Here is a 16,902-nt window from a genome sequence, read left to right on the forward strand (position 1 = left end):
GTAAAACCAAAACCAAACCTCTCTTGAGCCTTTGATTGTGATAACTTGATAAAGATGTTTATTCTCTGTGTAATTGTAAAGTCTATCAGAACTGCAAATAGCTAAAGTTTCATTTTCTCATTGAAAACCAGCAATAGAACAAGGGGACATAGTCTCAAGTTGTGCCAGGGTAGGTATAGGCTGGATATTAGGAAGAAGTTCTTCACAGAGAGAGTGATTTGTCATTGGAATGGGCTGCCCAGGGAGGTGGTGGAGGCACCGTCCCTGGGAGTCTGCAAGAAAAGACTGGATGAGGCACTTAGTGCCATGGTCTACTTGATTGGTGCTAGGTTGGACTGGATGATCTTGCAGGTCTCTTCCAACCTGGTTGATTCTATGATTCTATGATTCTATGAAAAGAGGCTGAACATGACATTTCTATTTGAATGTGGTTTTGTCCTCATGTCTTGGAAACATCCAGAAGTGAAACAACTGAGATTTACACAAGTTAAAAAGGATATATTTCTCTTTATATCCATTATAGATGAATTAGAATTCTCTAACTTTTCTCTTCTTCCCAGAAGTGCATTTCAAGAAAAACAGGAAGCATGTACTGTGAAAAAAAAAAAGTGAATTAGCAAATAAAATTGGAATATCAGGGTAGTTCAGGGTAGTTTAAATTGCTTCAGAAATATCAATTTTAGACTGTCCTTTTAAGGTGTTTTGTTGTCATAGCACTTTGTGAGTCATTAGTTTATCATATGCAACTGCACTAGAATATACTCTAGGGAGCAAAGCAATCAACCTGCATACCCATGAGCATGCCAGAGAGGCTGTGTGATGATAGATTATCAGGCTGTTCTAGAAAGAGCACTTAGAAAATATGAGATTGTGATATTATATCAGGCTGTTCGGTTTTTGGAAGGACCAGATGACTTGGAAGAAGAAATAAAATGTACAGTGATGAAGTCTGCTAGTAGATACTAAGTTAACCAGAGAATTTGAGACGAGAGTTGATTTAGGAGAGCAGAACTAATATGCAGGTATTCATGACTTGGCAGTAAAATGGTAGATGAAATTTAATGTAGAAAAATATTAAGCAATGGAAGTGAGGAAAAACAAATCTATTCTGAGCTAACCGTTAAAACATGGGAAGGATGCTTTGAGATTATCACAGTATCACAGTATCACCAAGGTTGGAAGAGACCTCACAGATCATCAAGTCCAACCCTTTACCACAGTGCCCAAGGCTAGACCATGGCACCAAGTGCCACATCCAACCTTGCCTTGAACTGCCCCAGGGACGACGACTCCACCACCTCCCCGGGCAGCCCATTCCAGTGTCCAATGACTCTCTCAGTGAAGAACTTTCTCCTCACCTCCAGCCTAAATTTCCCCTGGCGCAGCCTGAGGCTGTGTCCTCTTGTTCTGGTGCTGGCCACCTGAGAGAAGAGAGCAACCTCCCCCTGGCCACAACCACCCTTCAGGTGGTTGTAGACAGCAATAAGGTCACCCCTGAGCCTCCTCTTCTCCAGGCTAAACAACCCCAGCTCCCTAAGCCTCTCCTCGTAGGGCTTGTGCTCGAGGCCTCTCACCAGCCTCGTCGCCCTTCTCTGGACACGCTCAAGCATCTCAGTGTCCTTCCTAAACTGGGGGGGCCCAGAACTGAACGCAGTACTCGAGGTGTGGTCTAACCAGTGCAGAGTACAGGGGCAGAATGACCTCCCTGCTCCTGCTGACCACACCATTCCTGATGCAGGCCAGGATGCCACTGGCTCTCTTGGCCACCTGGGCACACTGCTGGCTCATGTTCAGGCGGATTATGTGGATTATGCCATGAGAACATCTGCTCAGTGCTCAGTATGATTTAAAGAAAATAATCAGGGAGTATTATTAAAGGAAGAGAGAACAAATTAGAGAACATCCATTGTACTATCAAGGGGAAAAGCAAAAAACCTGTGTTTGTAATACCACAGGCAGTTCCAATCTGCTGATCCCAGAAAGATGACTAAAACTAAAAAAGGTTCAGAGAAGGACAAAATGGAATGGCCAAAGTTATGGTACAGTATAGGCGAGTACTGGGAATAAGTTGTCTGCAACTTTCCTGGTTGGGAAAGGGGACAATTCACAGGGTCCTGATTTTAGTTTGGAGAGGAGAAGACTGAGGGATGACCTTACTAATGTGTATAAACACATAAAGGGTGAGTGCTGAGAGGATGGAGCCAGGCTCTGCCTGGTGATGCCCAGTGACAGGACAAGGGGCAGCGGGAAGAAGTTGAGGCCTAGGAAGTTCTGTGTAAACATGAGGAAAAATGTTTTCACTGTGAGGGTGACAGAACAGTGGAATAGGCTGCCCAGGGGGATTGTGGAGTCTCCTTCTCTGGAGATACTCAAGACCAGCCTGAATGCATTCTGGTGTGACCTGGTATAGGTAGTTCTACTCTGGCATGGGGGTTGGACTCGATGATCTTTCAAGGTCCCTTCTAACCCCTAACATTCTGTGATTCTGTGTTTAAATTGACATTTGAAGAGACCTAGGAGGGCTCTGTATCTTCATCTGCACCTGTCTTCATTCCAGAATGTGAGTTCTCTGCTCCCTGCTCACTGCAGGGGCATTGGACTAGATGACTTTTAGAGCTCCCAACCTGGGCACTTCTGTGATTCCATGAAATAAATTCCTAGGCTGCATCATAGTGTTAAATCTCATAGCTTATTTTCTTACTATTCTGCCAGTTCTGACATTTCCTTGGAAAGGCAGGGAAAACTTTATAGAAAGATTTGCCATGAGATCAAGATGACACCAGGAAAAAGGCTGAAATCTGGTATGCTAACTGATGACATTACTCTCATTAATGTCCCAAAACTTCTTAGATGAAAACAAGTGAGAATAGATGATGGGAATAGTTTTTTACAGCATATGGATGACTGCTCCTCTCAGATGACTATTATGATATAACCAGACTACCACAGGAGGTATGTTTCATTCAAAGTGTTGAAGTCACCTTTTTAAATGATGGGTTCTTCTGGATGCTAGGAACAGAATCTGTTCAGATCTCTACTCTCTCAAGCGAACATGTCTAAAAGTTCAAACTGTGACTCTTACATTCCTCATTTTAAAAGCTAATTAGAAATACAGAATTTCAGTCCTGTAAGGAACAGAAATTCAGTCACAGTGAGCATACAACATTTGTTCTGTGACAGTGTTTGGCTGTACTATCCCTTTACTCTGACAGCCAGAAAAGAGCATGGCAGTATATCTCCATGTCTTCACTGGTACCATAGATCTTGGAAAAATGTGGGCTGATCAAACCACACCGTTACAGTTTCTTTGGGAAAGAAGAGTTGCCATATACTTGCACATTCTAGTAACCTCTGCACCTATCCTAGTGTTGGCGAATCTTTTCCGAGTGTGTAGAAAAAGCCTCACCAACTCCCTCTATGCTGTCCTTAGCACTGTCTTTATTGCACCTAGGGTTTTTTTTTTCATTGTAAGTAAATATTTAATTTTTCCTCAAGGTAGAGCTGAATTTAATGGGTGCAGATCCAGGGCTTTCTGTATTGTCTTCCTCCTGAGATTCAAGTTTATAGCAGAAGCACCGAATCACAGAAAATCAGGGGCTGGAAGGCACCTTGAAAGATCATCCAGTCCACCCCCTCTGCCAGAGCAGGATCACCTATACCAGATCACACAGGAATGTGTCCGTGAGGGTTTCGAATATCTCCAGAGAGGGAGACTCCACAACCCCCCTGAGCATCCTGTTCCAGTGTTCTGTCACCCTCACAGGGAAAAAATTCCTCCTCATGTTTACATGCAATTTTCTATGCCTCAACTTCCACCCTTTGCCTCTTGTCCTGTCACTGAGCACCAGAAATTTGAATTAGACATTCCTTAAGTATCATTTTCAAGTGACATTCTTGCTACAGTATTTACTTTTAATAATATTATTTATTCAAAATTACTAGGCCTTCCATCTTCAAGAACATCCTCCTCTTGTATGATAGTTCTCTTAATATTCATAGGTCCTTGGTTTTGTTATGACCAGATTTACACAAGCTTACATTTCTGAGCCAGGCTGTTGGTGAAAGCACTAAATACAGTCACAAGTCTGTTTCTGCAGAACACCATTAATGTTTCACTCTCTTATCCACTCCTCTGGCCATTATCTTAACAGTGTCTTACAATAAATGCATTTACTACCAAGTTCTTCATGCTTTTATGGATATTATGTGCATGTGTCAGTGGAAAAAAAAATATTCTAGTAACTGCAGGCTTGTTAATCTGGTATCACTGGACTTTATGCAGTGAATGAGTTTTGAAACAAAGAAAATTTGGTAAAAAATGCTGGAAAATTGGAAATGGGGAAAATATATGCATCTGTTGAAGATATATGATCATATGAACACATCGCAATTTTTCTGGACAGGGAAATTTATATAACTCTTTTTGTGTATACAGCTGACTTGGTAAGCAGGGAAAAGCTGCTACCTTTTATACCGCTGTTTTCATCTTAGTGGAGTTAGGCTAGAAGAGCTGTAGTTGCTCAGGTGTTTGTTTTAGCCAGTTCTGCAGAGCAATAGTCATACTGTAGATGCTCTAGAGTAAGATTCCAGAATTTAGTGTATGCTTCTCCCATCAATATCTACAGTCCAAGATGACCAACCTTCCTGAACTGAACAGAAAGTAGTAGTAATAGGATGTATTTAGGCTATCAATAATACCTACTTTCTTGTTTTCTTAATTACAGTATAATTATTAAAGTGCTTTTTGCACCTTGTTTTAGTACACTTTGCAAAGTTTGACTTGCTATTTGGTAATTTTCATCATTCTTCTATGCTTCCTATATATTTGCTAACCTTTTCCTGTTCATTGTAGCCTCTCTTAATTCTTGATCCTTTTAAAACTTGAATTACTTTTTTCATTATTTAAGATTTGGTTATTGATTCATTTAGTATGTCTTCTGTTTTTCTTGTTTGGGTTTTAAATTGCCTTTCTACTGTAGACTTCACAAATGTGGCCATCCTACATTCCAGCTAACATACTTCAGTAGTTCTTTACGAAGTGCTTTATTTATTTATTTATTTATTTTTAATTTCAAGAGTCTGTCTTTGGAAATCAGAGGCACAGTAATAAATTGAAACTCCCCTTTGATCTGAAGTAAATCAGCTGATGATTACTATGTCAAAAGTTATGGCCTGCTTTTCTGTAGGGGCTGTCCTTCTTTTCTAAACCAAAGTCGAGAGTACCATTATTTGTGAAGGAGTACACCCATAATCTCCATCAAAAAGAACAGTTTCCTGCCATCCAAAGAACCGTTTGTTGCTTGAGCTTAGAAATCTCACAATGACATAACGCTGATAGTAATTATTTGAGCTGAGATGTCTGTTTGTCTCTGGTCTGAGAACTGGTGATAGTTGGCTGCAAGATAATGCCACGTGGTACTTTTTGAACACTTTCTGGCTTTTTTTCCCCTTGGAAGTTCATACAAACTTTCCAAAATCAAACTTAAAAAAATATTTAGAATAGGTCACCTTTCCATTATTACTGGTACCTCTGAATTGTGTTGATCTATCATTTTAGGGGTATGAGAAAGCTGTTCTCTCAAAAGGTTATGGAGAAGCAATTTCCCTAGCTTATATAATTGTACCAAAGAAAAGATGAGAGGTTCTTAAGCATAGAACTGGTTTCAGAACCATCAAATGTGGTTTAGATTACTGAAGGAGCACTATAAAGATATATACATATGCATTGATTTAAGCTTTTGTTGATTATGATAATTAGAGCTCTCCTGCATTACATTTTGCGAAGTGCAGAAGGATCTTTGCAGGCTGTTACCAAAACCAGTAGGGAGAGCCATGAGTCCACTGGAAGGAGCAAAATATATAAATCTTTTTATGTACCATGTGAAGCACTGAGGTAAGATTTTCTTACACTGTTTACAAGTACAAATACGAGGTGAAACAAATTAGCACGCTTAATCTTGTAAATCTAATTAAGTTTGAAAATAGGGAATTAGAGCTGAAAAATTAACTTTAGGCCTAATTTGGCATAGGATATTTAACCAGCCTCAAGGATGTGATGCATATATCCAAACTGAGTACAGTAAAGGTATGTTTAAATACTTTACTGAATTGATGGATGAGAACTGCCTGAGCTTTCAGGGATAAAGCAGGCACTCTTCAGAGGTCTTGGTGGCTTTGCGTAGTCTTTTTTGAACAGGACAACCTCCAGAATTCTTGAATTAAGAAAATATTCATTTGTACCACCACTTACTATTTTTTGAAAGCACACATGCACACAGAAACCACAAACAATTGTAAGCCTCTTGATAGTGTAGAAAAGAAGACTGACTCCAATTGAATCAGGGTGTATACTTCAGTGAATAGGAACTGAACTTCATGTTACCAATGAAATCCAAAAATTTTTGTAGCTCCTGAAATTACTGCAGCTAGTGAGTTGTGATTATGTTCCTTGAGACTGATCTGATTTTTATACCTTCTTGGATTTGATGATTTCTACTGTGGAAAATTACTCCAAGAGGCTTTCACATCATATGACGGATGGAGCTGACAGTGCCTCAGATAGTATAAGAGAAGATTCATTATGTCTTCTAAGACATTAGCTTAACTTTTTTGACTTATATATTACCCTTTGGCTGTTTTTGTTCTGTCATAAGATACATGTGACTCTGACTAGGAATGACATGATTGAATAAAACAAATCTTCCAAATCTCCTTTGGCTTCTTGGTGGCTGTGTTTCAATGCATTGTTCCAGTATTACGTATGCAAATATATTTCTGCTAGGAAATGAAGCTGCTGTCCACATTAATCTATTTACATTTAATCTAAATATCAAGACCTCTGGAATACTGGGATGATGCTACTGTACCAAATACCATTTTGTTAGTCCTCTCTAAGTTAGCTCTTCAGGTTCTGAAATGTTGCAATCTGTAATCTGTTTCAACAAGTAGCTACTACTGGATCTTCCCTTTGGAAGTTCAGAACAGAGCTTCCTCCTTTCTTAAAGTTCTTTGATTGAAGTATATCTGATTGACATCCTGCCTCTGAATCATCACCAGCAGTTAGCGTTATGATATTATGCTGTAAATTGTTATGAGACCTCCTTGCTGTCATTGAAGCAACTAATCACTTTGTATGATGCCAGAGATAAAGTACAAAACCGGTAATGTGAATCAGTGACCCCACTTAAAGCAACATCAAGAAAATATGCACTGAAACCTCCCCTCACTGGATTGCTGTTGTAGATTTTTGCCCTCTTATCCAAAGTCCTTTTGCACAGAATATCAATCTGTCATCCTTGCATTTAGATTTTGCTCTTCAATACTGCTTGTAAGAGTGAAGCATTCTTCATATATGTATACTCCTGCTTCTACCTCTATTTCATCTCAGAATGGTCCCTTAAGGCATGTAATTGCCTTAACCCTAACGCTAACCCCTGACTTCTATGGCATTTGTCATTTATGTTAAAGCTTTTGACAAAAGTGCTTTATTAATTTCTGTAAGGGCACAAGAGTATTTGGTATATGAGAAAAAGAAGTGTAGGACCTTATGTGTAAGACTAAAATGCTTATCCCTGATAGAAAGCCTATTTCTATTAAGGGGGTAAGTTAGTGACACAGCAAGTGCTATCAGCTTTGGAATGCGTTCATTTTTTAGGTCTGTAATCTTTACAAACTAGGTGATACAGATGTTTTTAGGACAAATGTCCTTTTAAATCAAGCTAGAGTGAGATTTTAGGATATCTGAAATGGCAGAATTTTGCGACACTATGCATTTGCATATTGTTCAGTGTGTAACATAAATGATGCGAGCTGACAGAACGAGGCATTTGCACTGTGCTGCAGATAACTAGCTTGGAAATGCTTGTGTGTTCTGAGGTTGATTTGAGAAGACTTCTGAAACATCTGTTAGAGAAGAGGCTATTTCCCCCTGTTGGAGATCCAGATATTGTAATTATGTGGGGTTTGTGCATAGAAACTCATTACTTTATGGCTTGGACAACTCTGAACATGATCTTAGTTTGCTAATTTTCAGTCATATGGTGACGTGGTTTGGGAGTTTCACACACACACACTTGGAATCACCAGACTGCCTCAGAAGGTGAAGCTGTATTTGCAGCACAGCATGTGTTTTACAGGCATATATACACAGATATTTACAGTTACGTACAAGTTAGAAGTAATACAGAAATTCAAAATCCCTCCCAAACAGCATGATCACCCAGGAAGGCTCCCAACTAATCCCCTTCTATTTCTCCCTCCACCTTCTTCTTTATCTCAATCACTTAAGCCCTCATTCAAATCTTATAGGATTAATCTGGAGGGAAAGAGAGGTGAGATACCAGAGCCTTGAGTGACCTGTTCTAGTGGAAGATGTCCCTGTCCATGGAGGAGGGGTTGAAACTAGGTGATCTTTGAGGTCCCTTTCAACCTAAACCATTCTATGACAAGGGGTTAGAAGGAAATGATCGCACTGAGTTACACAGGTTCAGGCAGAGGAGCTAACAAAGCAAGCAGCAAGCTACTGACCCAAAGTGAGATATGTTGTTATTGTTATGACCTTTTGTATCTCTCAGCAAAACCAATGGGTGATATAGACATCACTATTATTTTCTTTTAGCACCCAATTATCCAATTTCTCTCATTAAAATATTCCAGTTAGCCTCAAACCAGCAGATATGGAAGCTTCAGGCCACTGCCTGAAGACTATGAAAGGATGTGAGTATTGGCTTGCTGGCTTTGAACTTTTGGACTGTCAGGAATACCTCTGAAGAGAAGGGTTGCACACTTCTCTGTCATGATAAAAAGAAGCAATAGATCTGGAAATGGTACATGAGTCAGGAATTTTTAGGTAAGCACAGTGCAGGTCAGTTTTTGCCATCTTAGTGAACCTGGTAGGACCTATGCAAAGTGTAAAGATTCTGTAGACAGAGAATGGTCATCACTGGTGGTGTGTAGCTACCTTATGTCTGCTGACCTCTGTTGCAATATTTCCCTTTCCTAAAATACTTAGCAGATTTCAAGCCACCTTTGGTTCAAATCGCAGGATGTTAGAGATTGGAAGGCATCTCCAGAGATCGAGTCCAACTCCCCTGCCATAGCAGGAACAAATAATCTAGTGCAGATCACACAGGAATGCATCCAGATGGGTCTTGAAAGTCTTCAGGGAAGGAGACAGCCTCTCTGAGGAGCCTTACAGTAGAGTTCTTCCTCATGAAGAGGTGGAACTTCTGTGATGTAGTTTATATCATTTGCTCCTTGTCCTATCATGGGATGCAGCTTAGAAAAGGCTGTCCCCTGCCTCTTGACACTCAGTCCACAGATATTTGTGAACACTGATTAGATCCCCTCTCAGTCTTCTCTTCACCAGACCAAAAAGCCCCAGGTCCCTCAGTCTCTCCTCATAAGACAGTATTCCAGCCCTTTAATCATCTTCATAGCCCTCCATTGGACTATTTTGAGTAGATCCCTGTCCCTTCTGAACTGGGGAGGCCAAATGGATTTATCAAACTCATTAGTGTTGTAAGGAATTGCTTGAAGTCGTCTGAGCATTGCTAAACTAAGGCACTGTTTTTAATTCTTTACCTGGGAGAGGCATTCCATATGTACGATAAAAATATAACATAAGTTTCACTGACTAATCACATGAATATTTTCATGTAATTTCTAGAACAGTCTCTTCCAGAATTCTACTGTATTGTATATGTAGAAGCATTCCTCTTTATTAGACCAAGTGGAATGTATACACACCTGCTGTACAAAATAAAGTAGTAAAAGTGTATAATTTGATTTAATTATTGATGTAAGTTCATGAAAAAGCAATGTACAAATTTAAGTATGTTTTTACTGTTGTAATTTCTTAATTAACACTGGGAAAATTGCATTTGTAGTAATTTAATTTTCTTATATTTGTTATTACTGACTGTATTTTTTTTTTCTAGGAATCTGTCGGGGAATATATTTTCAAGTCTCATGAACGGACTTTTTTCTGAGTTGCTAGCTCTAAAAGCACTGTAAGTATCATTCCTTATATTAGGAAATCTGAAATATAGGATAAAGTCATTAGAATAAACATAGAAGAGTTGAACATGAATTCAAACAGAATTATTTCTAGCAGTGCACTCCAGAGCAGCATTTTGCTTTCAATGTGTGTCTCGCTGTTTATGAACTGCCATCTTCTACTTGTCATAGTGAAACAAGCATCACTAATAACTTGATTCTGTACCCATATAGCCTAGTGTAGCAATCATGGGTTTTTATCATTTATAATCTTATAGTCAACTATATTCCAGTAGTCAGTGATGCTGTTCTGTAACCAAATCCAGAATTTTGGCATAATGTCTTGAAATTTACTATCAGAGAGCCAATGTGTATTAATTGTCTCAGGATATCTTTACAATTATGCATCTATAATTGTAAATCCATGGCTGTGCATCTGTCTAGAATTAGTTCTCCTTAGACTTAGATAATTTGAATCTAACAGAGAAAAGTACCTTTATGAAAATTGCATGTGTACCAATTCTGATCTTTCTTTGTCTTTCCAGACATTTTAACACCGATTCACTCATTTGTGACTGTAATCTAAAATGGGTCTTGCAATGGGCCAGAAATGCTTCAGTTCGAATAGCAGAGGAAACAGTTTGTGCTTACCCTAGTACTTTACAAGGACAGTCCTTTCGTAACCTGAAGGAAAACCAGCTGATATGTGGTGAGCTGTACTCTCTCATTTAGCATTACAAACTGAAGTGGAATCCAGAGAAAATGTTGGAAAATAGAAAGGATAGAAAAAGAAAAAAACAAATACCCAAACCTCAATGAAACCCAACCAACAACAGAAGATTCTTATTTCATACAAATGAATGTATATATATACATTTTGCAAGAACACCACTGCTCTTTTATATATTAGATAACCTGCAATTCTGATTTAAAATATGGTAGCTCTAGGTTGTATACTGAATGAAATGGAGGTTTCCTACAGAAGAATGTTTCTTTAAAGTTGTATATCTGACATAGTGACATAAATGTCTGTCTGGAGAGGAGAAGGCTTCGAGGTGCCTTATTGTGGCCTTTCAGTATCTTAAGGGGGGCTACACGAAAGCTGGGGAGAGACTTTTAGGATGTCAGGTAGTGATAAGACTAGGGAGAATGGAACAAGGCTAGGAATGGGTAGATTCACTGGATGTTAGGAAGGAGTTCTTCACCATGAGGGTAGTGAGACTCTGGAACAGGTTGCCCAGGTAGGTGGTGGATTGGATGAGGCTCTAGACAGCCTGATCTAGTGTGAGGTGTCCCTGCCCATGGCACAGGGGTTGGAACCAGATGATCCTAGTGATCCCTTACAACTCCGACTGATTCTATGATTTCATTCTTGCATTTTACATCTGTATAAACTTAACAACTGCACATGCAGCAGCACATCCTAGAAATGAATAGAATTTTTGTAGTGAGTGAATGTATTTGAAGATCTAAAAGCCAATCACTCTTTGGAAAAGATTTTCCACCATAGCAAACATGATCAATATGATGTGAGGAAGGAATTAAAACCCAAAATAATAAAGAAAGTCCACTGCACACTGAACACTGTCTAGCAAAGGGCAGGCTCAGACAGAGATATTGAAAGTATCACATATGGTAGAGAAAAAAAATCATTGCCTAAGATGATGCTAGTAGGTTCCATAATCAGAAGTATAGTATCACATGTATTTCATTAGTCTTTGACTCTGACCTTCTGAACGTCAGAAAATTGCTGGGGAAACTTTTCTAAAGTCTTACTGAAACAAAAGGTAGGTCACACTTTTTTGTCCTAGTAACTGCTAGAGGAGTGATGTGTTTTGTTAACACATTTGCAGCAGGATGGAAATCAGTTGACTGGAGCAGTAATAAAAAAAATCGTTTTAACAGCAAATACTGGTGTTTACAAGTCAGAAGAGATGTGAAAGTATGTGAATATCAGCTGCAGATGGTCCATCAGCTGAATTGTTAAGGAAAATAGATAACTGTCTGAATAAGGAAATATAGAATGAGATTTTGTGAGAAAAAAGGCAGAGAATTTCCAGGATCTGAATGTTTGAAAAGCTGCAATATTTCTCAAATATCAAGCTGCCATTTTATAGAGACCCAGCGTGGGCATCTTTATAGACATCTATTTCCCAGCACAGAAAGTCTTTCTGAAAATGCTGCAATGATCAGAAGATTTGATTAAGGATTGTTAATTGGCATTTCCACATTGCCAGTGAATATGAGCCTGAATTTTACAGGGAAAATTAAAACAGTTTCTCAGGAAGGTGTATTTTAATTCCTAATAGGCCTGGTTACCACACCTCTGACACAGAATTCGTGGACTCATAGGATCATAGAATCAACCAGGTTGGAAGAGACCTCCAAGATCATCCAGTCCAACCTAGCACCCAGCCCTGTCCAGTCAACTAGACCATGGCACCAAGTGCCTCATCCATTTTTTTCTTGAACACCTCCAGGAACGGTGACTCCACCACTTCCCTGGGCAGCCCATTCCAATGGCAAATCCTCTCTCTGTGAAGAACTTCCTCCTAACATCCAGCCTATACTTCCCTCATCACAACTTGAGACTGTGTCCCCTTGTTCTGTTGCTGGTTGTCTGGGAGAAGAGACCAACCCCCACCTGGCTACAGCCTCCCTTCAGGTAGTTGTAGACAGCAATACCCATAGTGCCCATCTAGTTCTTGCTGCTATTTATAATGTTCACAGAACTCTTGACAAGGTTTGCAGTGATCGCCAATAGTTTGACATCTCTTTTAGTATCTACAGAGCTTCACAGTAGTTCTGTTTGCTGAGCCTTCCTGGTAACGTCTGCCAGGTACTTTACAGTGCTTGTAATATCTGTTGGGCAGTTCACAGTACACAAAACATTAAGCAATTTCATTTTCAGTGACTTAATTTGAACTTATGTATAATAAAAGGCTGTCTGGCACCAAAATAATAACAGCTATTGAGAATCCTTAAAAAAAACAACCTATGATGAAATATGCGTAGAACTAATCAAAATAAACATATTCTAGAGAATAAGTGATTTAAAAATATTCCATAGTGTCAGACATTTGCAGTTATTTATCTTCCTTCTCCATGCTAGAAAATGTCATGAATTTCACAGTAACAAGATGAGCAACATAAAAAAAGAATGGAGAGGAAAAACAAACATAGAAGGAAAATGGCAAAGGTCTTGTAGGCAAGTTAAGGAATGAACAAAAAGTCAGAGTATCTTTACAAGAAAATAAATGGCAAAAGAAAATTCTGAATAGCTACAGGGAGCAGTTTACTATGAGCTTTATTTTATATTTGGATTGGATTAAAAATAATCTCTCAGACTTTTTTTTCTGGCAAATGCTTCTCATGCATCTGATAACTCATGGTAGCCAAAGTAGCCACCTGTTGAAAACAGTTAAGAACCTACTTTGGGTTTTGGGGTTTTTTGTTTTGTTTTGTTGTGGTTTTTTTTAAATGAAAGTTAAGTAACTGCAGAGTTTTAGAATTTGCAGGGTTCTGTTTCCATATTTCAATAACAGCTTATAAGAGATACTTAAATCTTCTTTAACAACAAAATCTCCAGCTCTTGGAGGCTGTCAGCTATAAAACAGTTTTTACCAATGTTGGAAATAATACTGAAATGTTAGTTTGATGATAAAAGATAGATTTGCCTTTGTCTTCTCCCTTACTGATGAGGGACTATAATGAATTCATTGTGGTATGAAGAGTGTATCTCTCCGAAAAGTGTTTGTGCAATTGGTTTCATGCAGGGCCTTGTTACCGTTTCTCCATGACTCCAAACAAAAGTTACTCAATTTACAGAAGGCAAATGACATTTTCCTGAATACCAATGCTATAAATTCCACCTGAGGACTGATGGGAGTCTGCGATTTTTTTTTCCTTGCACACATCATCAACAGAAATGGATTCTGTGGACCAATTTGTCCACTTAAGAAAGATCTGTGTGTGCTTTTTGTCTTGAGATAACTATGAAAGCTGTAATTTGTTTGTTTACACTGATGAATGAGATACTAAAATTTAGTTTCTCAGTCTCAAAGCTGCATTGATGCTATTGAACTGTTAGCACTAAGTAGTAAAAGTTCAGTTGTTCTGCAAATTGCAATTGACACAACTCTGATTAAGTCTCTTTCTGCTAGAAAACATTGACTCATGAAAATGGATGCTGGGAAAAATGCTGACTTTCTTATATAACCCAATTAAATTTTATCTAAGGTTTAGAAGGCAGTTGACATAATATCAATAATCTTGACATAAATGATTTGGCTGAAAATGATGCAAGTATTTTCTGAATTATACAAAAAATACTGTAAAGGTCAAAGGATAACAGTAATTTTATAATGCTTTGTGACAATGTCTTTTATTTGTTTTCACCATAAAGAAAATAGTCTAATTTTCCAGGGACAGAATACTGTTTCTCATGCAAGTATACTACGAATTAAATTCTTTTTTTGCATACATGTTTCCTCTACAGATGTTTAGAAATAAGCAATTGGCACCATGTCATTATTTTTTTTAATTTAAAAAAAATATTCAAAAGTAAGAAAATATAAAAGGATATTAAGATTTGTTTTTCTTAGAGTTTTATGCATTTGTTACTTATGATGCATTTTTCTGTGCAGGGAGTGGATAGGTTTAGTTTTTTTCTTGGTGCCAGTAGCTTTTCAGGTTTTTGTAGTCTACTGTCTTTGCACTGGGCAACAAATCATTGCATGGACCGAGAAAGCACAGATGTTAAAAGAACTGGATGTAGAATCTTGTCAGTTCTCAGGAGGTCTAAATGTGGAGAGGTGTCTAGATTATTTTTCAAATCACTTCGCTCTACTTGGCTGGATCATTTTATACATATTGTGCTAGCTTGAAGCTAGCTAGAATGTCTTGATGAGAACGATTCAATCATAGGACGTGAAAGAGAAACAGTGGTGATATCTGCTTCACCCATAGGTTTGCTGAGATGTGTATGAGCAAGAGTGTAAACACAGATAAGGCATTCAGGTACTGCCTGGGCTCTGGGCTGCATTTCTCTAACCTCACCCTCCATCTCTCTGATTAATCCACTTGCTTCCTAACCCCCCCCAGCCGACCTCCATTCTTCCTTAGGGAAAAGGCAACATCTGGGGTAAGGTTGAGGGGTGGGAGAAGTTGGAAGGGCGGTTGGGAACTCAGGTTTCTGGGAGGGCTGTTGTGTTTCTGTATTACCTTTTAACTTGCATATTTCTGTATATAACTGTATATACTCTAAGTATCTGCTTGTATCTTGTGCTAAGCTGTAAATAATAAGCTTCATTCAATTTCCAGAGCCAGCTGAGTCTAGTCTGATTTCCAAGGTGTGGGGGGGCAGGTAACACCCAAACCATTACACATATACATCTGCACCGTTTCATCACAGCACTTTCAGGTCAGCTAACGTTGTTACACGTCGCCGTTCCTGTTGTCATCCCTACCTTTGTATCAGTCTACTGCAGGGCAATCTGGCAGTAAACCTGGTAAAGCAATGTATAACCAACAGCCTTGAGTGACTCTCAGGATACGTTAACAGAATTCTTTCTGATTATTTGCCTCTGTCCCTTTCATAATGAACTGTCTAAATGTTATCCCCTAATGTTTACTTTACTGTCTTTAACAGTTGATGGAAACCTCTGCACCTGTCTTTTTCTTGGAAGAAATTAGTTAGTTAGTTGTGTCTTTATTACGCTTCTGCACTGAATTTTTCTCTTTCCCACTTTCTTATTTGCTTTGTTGTGTTGAATGATGGAAGATCTTGCATGTTGAACAGCTTCAACATAGGAGTGTAGGACAAGAATTAGAAGTAAGTTTTAAGGGACAGTATTATTTATTCACCTATATCGTGTATATCTAGTGCTAGCATTATATATATGCACACATATAGAGATGTGTGTGTGTATATATATAAAATATATATGTTATACTGGTATTACCATTAATGCATGTTCTTTGTAGACAGTTCTCAGTACAGAAACGTCCAGAGTGAGGTAATAGATCAAATGTTAGATGCCTTAATTTTAAGACACAGTGGCAAGGGAAAATATGGTGAAAATAGAACTTGCAGAGCACTGAGTGATAGCAAATTACAGAACAAAATATTGCATCTGAGTCATATTGTTTTCTTGCATTAACATGACTGAGGGAGCATCTGTTTTTACATAGTGTGTCATCTATTATAATGGGGGTAGGGTGGCCTTCCTAGGCTCAGAGGCCTGTTTTTAAGAAGCTCTGAACATCCAGAAGCTGGTTTTGAATTCTCCTGTTGCCCTGGGTACTGGTCATTCGTGAAAATCAACTGTAGTGTGTTACATATGGCTTAGAGGGATTGTTGCAGTATGCTATTTTGAAAGTCTGCATTAAAATATCCATTCTCTTCATGGGTCGTGTGTCCACTGTTTGTGATGTGTTGCAGCAAAACTGTAGTGAAAAAATGAGTTGGTTTATAATTACCTCTCAGTTTTAATAGTGAATTAGGACTGTGGGTGATGGAATGAGTTCTCAAAATACAAAATTGGAGTCATTTCTGTGTAAGATCTGTGTGATTAGGTTTCTACCCTGCCTTAGGGGGCTGTGTCAACAGTAAAGAAGAATAAAAATCTGTCCTACTGAAAACAAGGATGAGAAACAATGGAAGATAATACCTCTTAAATTCTGAGTTACAACAGTGTTTGAATTGTTATTCAGTCTCTGAATTCTATAAATTACTTTATTTAAAGTGTTAGCTCATGAGTGAAATTAACAAATTGTCACTCATGAAATATTACTGAAATGTGCTTCGTTTGGTATAATAGACTTCCTACTCCAGAAGGCTACTGCAAAAGGAAGGATACAAATCCAAGGGATAGATTGTTTTCTGGCTTCTGTATTCTGCAATAC

At 38.5% G+C, this 16,902-nt stretch overlaps 1 protein-coding gene across 3 annotated transcripts in view; it reads left to right on the plus strand.

The window, feature by feature from the left end:
• The window catches only part of LOC135176046 (adhesion G protein-coupled receptor A3-like), a 293,150-nt gene that overhangs the window by 113,906 nt on the left and 162,342 nt on the right, over positions 1 to 16,902 (plus strand). For all 3 annotated transcript variants that reach the window (XM_064144647.1, XM_064144649.1, XM_064144650.1), the window contains exons 5-6: positions 9,939 to 10,010; positions 10,542 to 10,705. In XM_064144647.1, the coding sequence (XP_064000717.1) occupies positions 9,939 to 10,010; positions 10,542 to 10,705 (236 nt within the window). The remainder of the gene's footprint in view (positions 1 to 9,938; positions 10,011 to 10,541; positions 10,706 to 16,902) is intronic.

This window comes from Pogoniulus pusillus, chromosome 6 (genome assembly GCF_015220805.1).
Source record: "Pogoniulus pusillus isolate bPogPus1 chromosome 6, bPogPus1.pri, whole genome shotgun sequence".
Lineage (NCBI taxonomy): Eukaryota > Metazoa > Chordata > Aves > Piciformes > Lybiidae > Pogoniulus > Pogoniulus pusillus.